We start from the raw sequence: 13,802 nt of genomic DNA, 5'->3' as shown, positions 1-13,802 counted from the left end.
GGGTTGGTTGTTACAGTTGTTTGTGTGTGCACTCATCTATGCCTTGAAGATACGGTTTTGTTGTGCTTCACAATGACAATAAACTTTGAACCTTGAAGCTATGATAATGACACATAAACTGACATATACACTGATCAGCCATAACATTATAACCACAGACAGTTGAAGTGAATAACATTTACGGCATTCGGCAGACGCCCTTATCCAGAGCAACTTACATTTTTCTTTTTCATGCAACTGAGCAATTGAGAGTTAAGGGCCTTGCTCAAACTCATGACCTTCCAATCAGTAATCCAACATCTGTGCAACCACTACCACTTCAAGAAACAGTCAGTTCTCGAAGTTAATGTGTTGAAAACAGGAAAAATGAGTAAGTGTAAGGAACAAGTTTGGAAAGACATGTTATAGATGCAATTCTCCAAAATTATTATAATAATAATAATAATAATAATAATAATAATAATAATAATAATAATATCAATTGTCAACCAAAATAAGGTGTGATTTGTATGTAACAAATAGTGTCCATCTTGTCCATCTTGGAATTAGCCCAAAATGCCAAATTTACCAGCCAGGTGACAGACAGTGTGTATAAACTGAGCTTCAATAAGTAATTTTATGTAGTTTACTGTATGAAAGTAGTGCTTAGTATATTGGCATCTGTGTATAATGTTTATAAGCCAGTGGTTCTCACTCCAGTAGCATAGCAAAGGTGTCCATATTATCATCATTATTATTATTATTATTATTATTATTATTATTATTATTATTATTATTATTATTTACATTGGTAGAAATCAAAACCCTCCATTGGCAAAATTGGCTTTTTAAAGAGGTTCTTGAATATATTAGCCTGTTTGACTGATCACTTGAAATAAATGGGTTTAATCCAAAGCTTAATATCTGGAAAAACAAGCAGGGATTTGTTTTAAAGGTGGGGGTGAGGGTAGGTGTTTTAAGATGCTGTATTATTTGTCACTGTCAACATATCATCATGAACACAATTCAGTATCCACCTGGCCATAATTATATAAATGTATATAATCTGTTCCTCAAAGCCATGTATAAAGTAATTTTGTGTGTGTGTGTGTGTGTGTGTGTGTGTGTGTGTATATATATATGTGTGTGTGTATATATATATATATATATATGTGTGTGTGTGTGTGTGTGTGTGTATGTATGTATTTTTTTTTAAACATAACTCCAAAAACACTTTCTTCAGGCATTCAACACGTTTTACTACACAGTTCAGCTGTTTGTTTACTGTTGGATGATGGCTTCCCATATACACAAGATTTTATTCCCACATGAATTTCTAGGGTTTTATCCATCAGTCAATCCTATGCATTTTGATCTATACTTCCAATATTATTTTTCTCAAATGGGGATAAATGTCCACTAGAGGGCGTCCACTCACGGAAAGGAGCATATGACGAAAATTTCCAGAAACAACAAGAGAAATTTCAAAATAAATGAATAAATGAATAGTATTTGAAAGAGACGTGAAGGGTCCAGGTTTTGCCTAACTGAAGCTACGTTCGAATATTACATTTAAAAAATAATAATAAAAATGTAAAAAAAAATGATATATTATATATATATATATATATATATATATATATATATATATATATATAATTATTATAATTATAATTATTATTATTATTATTATTATTATTATTATTATTATTATTATTGTAGTAGAAACAAACAATAGCGGTAGAGTGACTATTTTTGACATTAGAGATAAACGGAAGTTTAGTAACCGCTGTTCTGCTGCCCACACTCCAGTCCAGTAGGTGGCGGTAATGCACCTTAAGTTTCCTTGCCAACCGCTATTAAAACTAAAAGAAGAAGAAGTAACTGCTGTAAACCAAGGCGATTTGTGTTTACGGATCTCCGGAGCAAATCTTTCAAACATGGTTAGTTATTAAGCTCTTTTTTCGAAACACGTAGCTTAATATTATACACTTCTTCTAGTGGGAGTAAACCTGGTGGCTGATGGATGTAATATTTAGCTATCCTGCTAATTATATATATATATATATATATATATATATATATATATATATATATATATATATATATATATATATATTATATAAATATTTCTACAGGAGACACAGTTTTTACTGAATGTCTTCACTGCAAACCAACGCTTACTTTCAACAGTTTTACTTTAGCTTTTCCAGGCCATACAAAAGGAAAGCTTTAAAAAAAAAAAAAAAAACCTCTTGAAGTGAAGTTCATTTACTCACATCATTTACGCAGCTTGATAATATCCCTGCAATAAAAAGTCAAACATTTTAATATAAAATGAACACACAATGTTTAGATATGATTTGGCAGTGTATTTTAATAAATATCACATATCTGAAAGGTGTGCATCATATCTGACACCTACAGGAACACTTTACAGTTGGTTTTATGAGTGTAGTTTATTCTCTCCAAATGCTATTGAGCTTTAAAGTATGATAAATTTTGTGTATGAACCCATTCGGTAGTGAAATACATGTCATTCTCTTCAAATGCTAATGAAGTTAAAAACGTGTATTCCAGTGTCATATGTAACTTTAGAGACAGTTATTGAACGTCCAACTTCAAGCCCACTTTAGGGCAGTATCAATTGAACCAGTAACATTACACTGACTATCTGAATATAAGCTTACTGATAAATGAACATGAAAAATGAAGGGAAAGTCCAGCCTGACACACATAAAATATGATCATATTGTTCTTATACAGTGCTTATTTGTAGGTTGGTGCTGTGTGTTTGCTGAGAGAAGGTAGCAGTTGTGTGCCATGCTGACGTCACAGGGAGACAACGCTAGTTTAGTTATAATGACATTTAATAGGAGAGAAAAATCAAACATAGGTGATAACAGTCAGGGTTTTGTGTTATGGAAAAAATAAAAAGAGGAGGGGATTCATTTCTCTTTCACCATTTTCCAGTGAAGTTCAGTGTCATGTTAATGAGAAATCCAGTGGAGACAAATAGTGAATGCAGTTATACAAGACTCAGCTCGGCTAATTGGCGATCTGTTAGATGACCGCTTGGTGTTGACTTGGAAGGTTATCTTTTTGAGTAGTGTACAAATGAGGAGGTGAGGGTGGATGGACTGAAGGCCTAAAGCACTGCTGCATCACTCTCTTTAGGCATAGATGATGCAAGGACTAATGCTGCATTTAACTTGCACTATATGGCCAAAAGATTTTATACATTTGACCATCACACCCATATGTGGTTCTTCCCCAAACAGTTGCCACAAAGTTTGAAGCACACAACTGCATACACAATAAGATATCTTTGTATGCTGTAGCATTACAATTACTGGAACTAAAGGGACCGAATCTGTTTCATCATGACGCCTATGTGCACAAAGCGAGCTCCATAAACACAGTTTGCTAAGGTTGGCGTGGAAGAACTCAAGTGGACTGCACAGATCCCTCACCTCAACCCCCTCTGAACACATTTGGGAGAAACTGGAATGCTGACTGTGCACCAGACCGCCTCATCCAACATCAGTGCTTGACCTCACTAATGCTCTTGTGGTTGAATGAGCACAAATCCCCACAGGAACGCTCCATAATCTAGCATAAAGCCTTCTCAGAAGAATGGAGGTTATTATAACAGCAAAAGGGGATTATATCTGGAATGGGATGTTCAAAAAGCACATATGGGTGTGATGGTCAGGTGTTCACAAACCTTTGGCCATGTAGTGTAATTTGGAAGTGGGAAGATTGGGAGTCTGAACTAGGAATTGTCATTTTTAGGCTTGGTGCATTTGAGCTACAAAGTGGGGAAAGAAGATGGACAGCTCCATGAAAGCATGTGTTTTGTTAGCAACAACAAGGCAGCTAATATTAACAATAATGAGTTTATGATGTACTATATCAAAACAGAGAACTGTGAGATCAGTGATATAGATTTAACCAACTAATGTGTCTTTCAGTTGATCTAAGTCAATTGACAGACACAGACAAATACTACTATAAACCCATATAAAGTAGTGAAGTGATATTTTATCTACTGTTGATGGTGTGATCAGCGATGTTGATGTGACATCATATGTTGAACTTGAATTCCTGAGTAAGAATTGGCGTTTTCTTTTTTCCTAGTTGGAGATCAGAAAATCAAGTTATAAGTTTTAGTATTTTACATTTTGATATTTTAGTATTACAAGTTTAGTTTTAGTATTGTGGGTAATGTAGTAAACCGATAGCAAAAACTGAAAGAAGGGCAACATGTTAATGAAAGCTTAAACCAAAAGAGTCAACTCAGAATTTCATTACAAAATAAACCTTGTACTTTATTGAAAATCTCATGTTAAATGTAAATATTAATATGGAAGTCATTCAGGGTGTTATTTGTTGTTATTGTTGTGCTAATGTCTGGATATTACTAACATCAGTCTAAAAATGGCTTCTATTGCAGTCCCATACTATTCTACTTGTTCAGCCCACCAAGAGACCGGAAGGAAGGACATATGCTGATTATGAATCTGTTAATGAGTGCATGGAAGGTAAGATAAATATTTAGATCAGTGTTATACCTTAAAATTAGTCCAGGAGAAAACAACACTACTGTATATGCTACTTCTGTACTTACCTGAGATGTTTTCTTTGGGCAGGAGTATGTAAAATGTATGAAGAGCACCTAAAGAGGATGAATCCTAACAGTCCATCAATTACATATGACATTAGTCAGTTGTTTGATTTCATCGATGACCTGGCAGACCTCAGCTGCTTGGTGTAAGTAGGCTTTCTGTGCAGTTCTACCCACTGCATCACCAAGTGCAAAATGCATTCAGTGAGACTGTCAGCTCTATTACTGATAATCGAAGAGTATGTGGCAGTAACCTTCACTTATTTAAGCAGTAAGGCAGCTGTAAATATCTACAGTGCCCTCCATTAATATTGGCACCTTTGGTAAATATGAGCAAAGAAGGCTGTGAAAAATTGTCACAAAAATGAAAGAAAAGAAAAAAAGTCATTTGAAAACCGAGTTCACCCTGTACTATATTGAAAACACATTATTTGATGTTTTACTATGTGAATTTAATTTGTTTTTTAAAATATACACTCATTTAAAATCTGATGATTGTGTAACATCACCTTTTCTTTTAATAATACTTGGGAACTGAAGACACCAATTGGTTAAGTTTAGCAAGTGGAATTTTCCCCCATTCATCCATTATGCATTTCTTCAGCTGCGCAACTGTATGAGGCCTTCATTGCCTTATTTTGTGCTTCATAATGCACCACACATTATCAATCGGAGACAGTTCATGCTAGCACCTGAACTCTCTGCTTACGCAACCATGCGCATGTAATCAGGGCAGAATGTGGTCTGGCATTGTCCTGCTCTGTATGGCAGCATATGTTGCTCCAAAATGTGTACATATTGGACCTGATGCTGATAACAGCTTGGATGGTCCTTTTCCTCTTTGGCCCGGAGATCACAATGGCTGTTTTCTCCAAAAACTATTTGAAATGTTGACTCGTCGGACCACAAAGCACGATTCTACTGTGCTACTGTCCATCTCAGTTTGCACCAAGCCCAGAGAAGTCGGTGGCGCTTCTGCACAGTGTTTGTGTCTTTGCATAGTAAAGCCTTAACTTGCATCTGTGGATGGTGATGACTGAAAAATGTTTACCAAAGCATTTCCGAGCCCATGTCAGGATATACATTATAGACTCATGACGGTTTTCTAAGACAGTGACTACATTTACATGGACAGCAGTAATGTAATTATTCTGAATAAGACAATATTGTGGTTAAGGTGTTTACATGAGTTGCTTTTAGAATATTCCTTTCATGTTCCCGTTTTATATGTTATAGAACATAGATCGCCTAACGGCACACGTCATTACGTCACCACGTCATTACGTCACCACGTCACGCCATCCGATGTTCCCTCCAGAATTTCACGTATCAACATACAGTTCGTCTTCCTCATGGTACCGTTTACAGTTTTGGGTGTTTTTATTTAAAATTTTTACGAATGCTTCAAGTGCAGTTAATTATTTATCATGCTATACGTGCAAATAGACGACTGCATGAAGCCATGGGCTGTGTCCGAAACTGCGTACTTGCCGTCTATATACTAGCCGAGATACATGTATTTCGCCTACTATATACATGTATTTCACCTACTATATATTAGGTAAGTACACGGTTTTGGACACAGCCGTGCTCTCTTGTTTGCCATAAAACGGTTGATCACTGCCGTGTGTGATCGTGTCCTGTCGCAAAATGCAGTGAAAACTCACACGCTGTTAATAGTGTGATTAAGGTGTTTACATGTCTGTAATACACGTCGATAATGCAACTAAAATAGGAATACTCCATATGTCTTAATTCGATTTGTGTTTACTTCGAGTATGACTTTAGTCGGATTAAGGTCATTAAAAATTGCTGTTTACATGCCTCACCTGTTTCACATCACCTTCTTATTTCAACTTGTCACATCACTATTAGTCCTAATTTGCCCTTGTCCCTACATTTTTGGAACATGTTGCATGCATCAATTTCAAAATAAACATGTTGACCTTCAAAAAACTATGCAGTTGATTAGGTCAAACATCAAACACCTTGTCTTTATATGTTTTTTATTTAAATACACGTCAAAGTACATTTACAAATCATTCCTCTTTGTTCTTATTAGCATTTTCCATACTGTCCCAACTTTTTCAGAATTGCGGTTGCATAAGGCATATAAACTTTTTTAGCTTATTATTATAGCATTCTGTATTGTACAGTTCTATGGATCACTGTCAATAATCTTGGCTGCTCTTGAAGCTGGATGTAAAAGTTTTATAGGGAAAAGAAAGGTTAAAATATCTGCTTTATAAGGGGACAAGAATGCAATTTTTTATTTACCAAATATTGAATACTTACAACTTTAGATCTTGTTAGCGTTTCTGTCACTGACACTAACCTGGCACTGGTGATTAGTCTCATTGTCACATTTTTTTTAACGTAATGAACGTTAGGATGGATGCAAGTGCAGATAAGAGTTTATTTAGAGAGAGACATGCAGACAAATCCAAAATAGGAAGTCAATAGCGAGGTCAAGAAACATGTGTCAGGCGATTGGCAAACAGGCATAAACTGCTCAAGGCAAGAATGAAGAATGAGAAACAAGGTCAAAGAACATGAAACTAACGAGGAACAGAATACTAGCACTTGGTATGGTGATAACACTCAATACTACACGAAGTGCAAAGAGACACGAGGGGTTCAAAGGACAAACGTAATCAGGGATGAAACACAAGACAGTTGAAAACAATGATAACACACATATGGGAAACAACCATTGACAATACAGGGGCGGAGACAGGACATAAACCATAACAAAAGCACGTGTCCAAAGTAAACAAAGTCAATGTCACTGAAGGCCTAAAAGCATGCGTTCGCTAAGGGCTTGCACATTGGGCTCGTGTTTCAAGCTCACGCTTCGGGTTTCCAAGCACGCTGCAATACTGCAGTGCTAGCTCGAGGGGAAATCGTCACACTCATTTAAAGCTAAATTACTCCTCAGATCTAATCTAAATTTATATCAAACAAAGTGTATTAAAACCCTGATTAGTAATGATTTCTATGATACATAGAAATCCACAGTGTTCACAGTGCAAATGGGACAATGTAGTGTTATATAAATTGCATTATTAAAACAACCCTTTTGTATTTTTACTGTATTTTTAGTTACAGAATTGTGACATTAAAGGCAGCTAGGAGATCAGTTTAGCTGTTTTTGTCTGCTGTCTGGTCAACATGGTTTTAGGACGGTGTTACAACATCATGTCTCTCTTTACAATGCCTTGGCTTTGGGATGGATTGAGTGAATCCTCTAGATCAGATTTTATTCCTCTAGATCAGAATTTATTTTATTCCCAATCTTCAGCCATGCATGGACTGTTACTCAGCTTGCATTTTCAAACTTTGCAAATGTAACCGGTCCTTCCTTCTTAGCCCGGCTACACTGCGTTGTGTTCTGGTGCACAATAGACACTGGACACCGTCGTGTCTTGTTGAACTCAGGTTTATTCGTCCCGCAGATAAGCTCAACGTCTATTTAGAGTTCAGAAAGAGCAAAACGTTGTCGTACAGGATTTATCTTCACGACACATTTCTCTCAGTCAAACTCAACGCCGACTGACCATCAACATGAGACTAACTTAAAATATGTTAATAAAATACAAAAGATATAAATAACAAATGTCATTACCTTGCATTCTATTACATTCAATTATATTATTAACTTCATATTAACTTAATACATATTAACACGAAATATAGATTATATTGATGCACATTTATCGTCACCTGGCGCATAACAAAAAAAAAATACATTCTATGAAAGAAAGGAATACACAAGCACCTACAGCAATCATGAAAAATGTCCTATACCACAACAACCTAATACAGTGAACTTGACTAAAATAATACATTTACTGAACATGGTAATGGGAGTACAAAACACATGCACATAACTATTTAGAGTTCAAAAAAGCAAAACGTCGTCATACAGGCTTTATCTTCACAACACACCTAACATGAGAAAATAACGTAAGCGTGAACCTCGAGAAGATAAAATGGTGACAGCTAGCACACACACACGAGAAAAATGTGCTAATTTGCTCATCTTTCACAAACTCATTTTACAAGTAAAATACACAGCAGAAACGACACTGTCAGTCTATCCTAATAATACTATAAATGATTAAACTGGTTTGTGCACTTGAAATGACTTTTAAAGTTTAAAATTCGAACTTTATAATTGCGCTGGCTTAAGTACATACCTCTCTCAGCAAACTCAACGCCGACTGACGAGAAACCGGAAATGACGCGATACATCTGCTACCAATTAACAAAGAGTGCTATAACACAAATAAAGTACTCCCAACACCAAGAACAGCAAACTATTAAATAACGGCAAAGGATTTTGGCGAAATTAATATATTTTACAGTGCAACACATGCCATGAAAAAACACAAATACAAATAATAAATTTTATTTCCTATTTTTCTTATATCTGTTACAAAAACACCATCGTTCTTTAGGAAAACCACTCTTTTGTGGAAAACACTATTGCATACCCTGCATACAAAAAAAAAATTTATTTGTTGTGCAGAAATGTCACTGCAAAATAGATTGCTCACTGTCACTTTGTTTCTGCCTTTCGTCTCTTAGGTACCGAGCTGACACACAAACGTATCAACCCAACAACAAAGACTGGATCAAAGAGAAAATTTATATATTGCTGCGCCGCCAAGCTCAGCAGGCTGGGAAATAAAATGTCCCAAATGTGCTGATCAGAGAGGTTTTACTTTTCAGGAATTTGGCAGGGAAGTTGGTCACTTGAAAGGGGAAACAATTCCAAAGGACGTAAGGGATGATGGCCAGATAATTAGATAAATAATTCACAATTCTAGCCCTGGGTGACTACTATGAGTTCGTTAAAGTAACTGGAAGAAAAATACTTTAGCACCAATCTTAAACTAACACACTTATTTTAATATGCAGATGACACTAAAGACCGTTACTAATTTCACCAAGGCAGAGTAAAGTGTTGGGACTAAGCTCAGCAGGCCAGTAGATGTACAGACTGAACTGTACAGTTCTGTGATACATAAGACTGGAATTGAGAACCATTTGTCCTCATGAAAATGTGATTTCGAACTACTTTTATTTTTGTGTGGATTATTTTATTTTAAATTCCTGTTCCACCATAATAAAATGGTTTTGTTTAAACTGAGTTTGAGTATTTTATATGTATAGCTTTTTGTGTGTGTGTGTGTGTGTGTGTGTGTGTGTGTGTGCACGCGCATGTGTGTATTTCCCCCTTTATGAGGACCAGATATTGACATCCCACCTTTCTTGTGAGGACCTTTGCCCCGGTCCACACAAAATTATCACTTAAAATCGAGTCCACTGACCTTAATTATCATCATAATCATCATTTTTAATAAAAACTTATTTTGGTTCTCACATTAATGATTAATTTGTGTGTGAGAGTTTCTGAGCCTCTGCACTCTCCTGATCCTTTACATTTTTCTCAGTGGAGGAATTTTTCTTATTGGCCATGAAATTTGAGAGGGCAAATTATTCTGTGGGGGCGGGGTTTAGACCTTCAGGAGGGAAAATTTAAAGCACCATATGTTTTTAGCCAATCATTAGTGACTAGTTTAATTTTACTCACCATTTTATGTGTGACTATGAAAGCATATCACCTATATTAATTAATTTAAGATTTACTCTACAGAGGGTTTTTTGCATAGTTAAAATTTTGGAGAGAAAGTTGGTTTATGGCAAAAGGAGGAAGAGTATGGCTTTTCTGTGATTATATAAAATACACAGCTTTTAAATGTTTGCCAGTAAATTACTGTATATTAGTAATTTACAGGTAAATCAATACTACTTTTTAAAATTTATTTAATGCTATTTTTACTATTTATAATGAGTCGTTCAAAAAAATATATTTTAATCTGTTGATGATATGTCACATTTAAAGCTACACATTTCAGCCTTTTTAACCAGTGAAGGAACATAGATGTTCAGTATAATCTGGCAGCAGTTAGTTTGGATTTAGTTGTGATATTAAGTGTATGTGGAGAAGTCACAGTGTCCTCCCCTTCCCCCATCACCACACAGCCTCAGCTCCCTCTCTCCGCCTCCCCCACTCCCCCATCTTAAAGTAAGATTTCTTAATTTATTGAATTTTATCAATTCATATTAACAGAATTAATTTACTGAATTCTGAAAAACCTCCTGTTAGGTTCAAATTCACTCACCACAAACAAATTTCTACTCCATCATTGACATCAAACTGGTAATATATAATATATACTTTTTTTATATATATTAACATTAACTGGATATGAAATATACTACTCTACAAATATATTTTTCTGCACAATATATACTTTTTTGTCAACTTATCTTCATTTAAATCTTTCAAAGGTGTACTGGCGTTTTAATGCCGCATGAGTTGTGAGGCAAAAATAATAACAAAATTAGACTCGATACTGAAACTCCCGCTTCCCTGCTGCTCACTTCCAGTGTAAAAATTTAACAGTGCAGAGAGTACAAAGTTTACAAACTCAGTTTTGTCATCATTCTACACAAGTGACATCTTTACGCACAGCACGGAATCAATGCTTTCCCACCCTCATTTGATTGACAGGATATAATCTGCCCTGATTATCGGATGCTTTTAAACTATTGGCCTATGGCCGATAGCGTGAAAAATAGGTTTTTACAGTGCATCCGTAAAGTATTCACAGCGCTTCACTTTTTCCACATTTTGTTATGTTACAGCCTTATTCCAAAATGGATTAAATTCATTATTTTCCTCAAAATTCTACAAACAATACCCCATAATGACAACGTGAAAGAAGTTTTTTTTTTAAATCTTTGCAAATTTATTAAAAACAAAAAAGCACATGTACATAAGTATTCACAGCCTTTGCTCAATACTTTGTTGAAGCACCTTTGGCACCAATTACAACCTCCAGTCTTTTTGAGTATGATGCTACAAGCTTGGCACACCTATTTTTGGGCAGTTTCTCCCATTCTTCTTTGCAGGATCTCTCAAGCGCCATCAGGTTGGATGGGGAGCGTCGGTGCACAGCCATTTTCAGATCTCTACAGAGATGTTCAATCGGGTTCAAGTCTGGGCTCTGGCTGGGCCACTCAAGGACATTCAAAGAGTTGTCCTGTAGCCACTCCTTTGTTATCTTGGCTGTGTGCTTAGGGTCGCTGTCATATTGGAAGATGAACCTTCGCCCCAGTCTGAGGTCCAGTGTGCTCTGGAGCAGGTTTTCATCAAGGATGTCTCTGTACATTGCTGCATTCATCTTTCCCTCGATCCTGACTAGTCTCCCAGTTCCTGCCGCTGAAAAACATCCCCACAGCATGACGCTTCCACCACCATGCTTCACTGTAGGGATGGTATTGGCCAGGTGATGAGTGGTGCCTGGTTTCCTCCAGACCTGACGCTTGCCATTCAGGCCAGAGAGTTCAATCTTTGTTTCATCATGGTCTGAGAGTCCTTCAGGTGCCTTTTGGCAAACTCCAAGTGGGCTGTCATGTGCCTTTTACTGAGGAGTGGCTTCCGTCTGGCCACTCTACCATACAGGCCTGATTGGTGGAGTGCTGCAGAGATGATTGTTCTTCTGGAAAGTTCTCCTCTCTTCACAGAGACATGCTGGAGCTCTGTCAGAGTGACCATCGGGTTTTTGGTCACCTTCCTGACTAAGGCCCTTCTCCTCCGATCGCTCAGTTTGGCCGGGCAGCCAGCTCTAGGAAGAGTCCTGCTGGTTCCAAACTTCTTCCATTTACGGATGATGTAGGCCACTGTGCTCATTGGGACCTTCAATGCTGCAGAGATGTTTCCGTACCCTTCCCCAGATCTGTGCCTCCATACAATCCTGTCTCGGAGGTCTACAGACAATTCCTTAGACTTCATGGCTTGGTTTGTGCTCTGACATGCATTGTTAACTGTGGGACCTTATATAGACAGGTGTGTGCCTTTCCAAATCATGTCCAGTCAACTGAATTTACCACAGGTGGACTCCAATCAAGTTGTAGAAACATCTCAAGGATGATCAGGGGAAACAGTATGCACCTGAACTCAGTTTTGAGTGTCATGGCAAAGGCTGTGAATATTTATGTAAATGTGCTTTTTTTGTTTTTTATTTTTAATAAATTTTCAAAGATTTCAAACAAACTTCTTTCATGTTGTCTTTATGGGGTATTGTTTGTAGAATTTTGAGGAAAATAATGAATTTAATCCAGTTTGGAATAAGGCTGTAACATAACAAAATGTGGAAAAAGTGAAGCACTGTGAAAACTTTCCGGATGCACTGTATGCTAATAATATGGCAGCAGTACAATCTATAAAATCATGCAGATACGGGTCAAGAGCTTCAGTTAAAGTTCACATCAAACATCAGAATTGGGGAAAAAGTGTCATCTCTCTGACTTTAACCATAACATGGGTGTTGGTACAGGTGGTCTAAGTTGATGAGCTGACACAAAGTTGCCACTTGTTTGCGGGGCTTTGTTGATGTGAGAATCAACAAAGAATTTTGCTTCACAGGCATTTGAAAATTTCCTGAGAGAGTATGATCCTCTGATGTGCCTCGATTCTGGCAAACATGTAAGGGTTTGTTATTGGTACACCAAACCTTGATCTGAATTTTATTACCATTTCAAGGGATTCTGTCGGTGAGCAAGACACGTACTTTGCGGCCTCTCTTTTCTCTTATTTCAACTCTTGTGAACTTTTCACTTAAATCTTGTTCTAGTTTGGATAAACTCTGTAAGATCTCAGGATACAGTGGAGCTGTGTTTCGTTTCTGGTATGTTTCTACTAACAGCTTTTCAGCTTCACCCTCTCGTCTCCTATTAAACAATATTATTTGCGCTAGAACGCTTTCTGAAAGATTTCTCCATGCCACAGGATCTGAGCTCTTAGTTAGTTGTTCTTTCGACTGATCCTCCAAAACTTTGAGGTGTTAGTGCAACCTGACAACATCTTCAATCAATGGAAGAATATCAGCTTTGTTCCATTTGTTTTGTTCAAGGTCGGTTCTGGCTCGCTTTGAGACAAATGTGTTAAGCAATGAGTCAAGCAAACTGATGAAATTCTTGGCCTTCTGTCCTGCCTCATGGTCTTCGTTCATCAGACTCTCACCTATCACAATCTTGCAGACTTTTTTGAGGGTGTTCCCAATTTTACAAGCTAGAGCCAGGGTGTCATAACTATTTTTTGATGGATCAAACCCACTTGCTT

General features: G+C 36.8%; 1 protein-coding gene across 1 annotated transcript; it reads left to right on the top strand.

Annotated features, from left to right (window-relative positions):
- The first annotated feature begins 1,829 nt into the window (after positions 1-1,829).
- LOC108270099 (ERH mRNA splicing and mitosis factor) lies at positions 1,830-9,761 on the top strand. Its single transcript, XM_017476436.3, has 4 exons — positions 1,830-1,922; positions 4,436-4,523; positions 4,632-4,752; positions 9,197-9,761. The coding sequence occupies exons 1-4, from the start codon at positions 1,920-1,922 to the stop codon at positions 9,297-9,299; spliced, it is 315 nt and encodes a 104-aa protein (XP_017331925.3). The 5' UTR covers positions 1,830-1,919; the 3' UTR covers positions 9,300-9,761.
- Positions 9,762-13,802: the final 4,041 nt, after the last annotated feature.

The sequence above is a fragment of the Ictalurus punctatus genome, chromosome 9 (genome assembly GCF_001660625.3).
Source record: "Ictalurus punctatus breed USDA103 chromosome 9, Coco_2.0, whole genome shotgun sequence".
Classification (NCBI taxonomy): Eukaryota; Metazoa; Chordata; class Actinopteri; order Siluriformes; family Ictaluridae; genus Ictalurus; species Ictalurus punctatus.
Note: the sequence above shows the minus strand (reverse complement) of the source record. Positions and strands in the feature narration are given on the sequence as shown.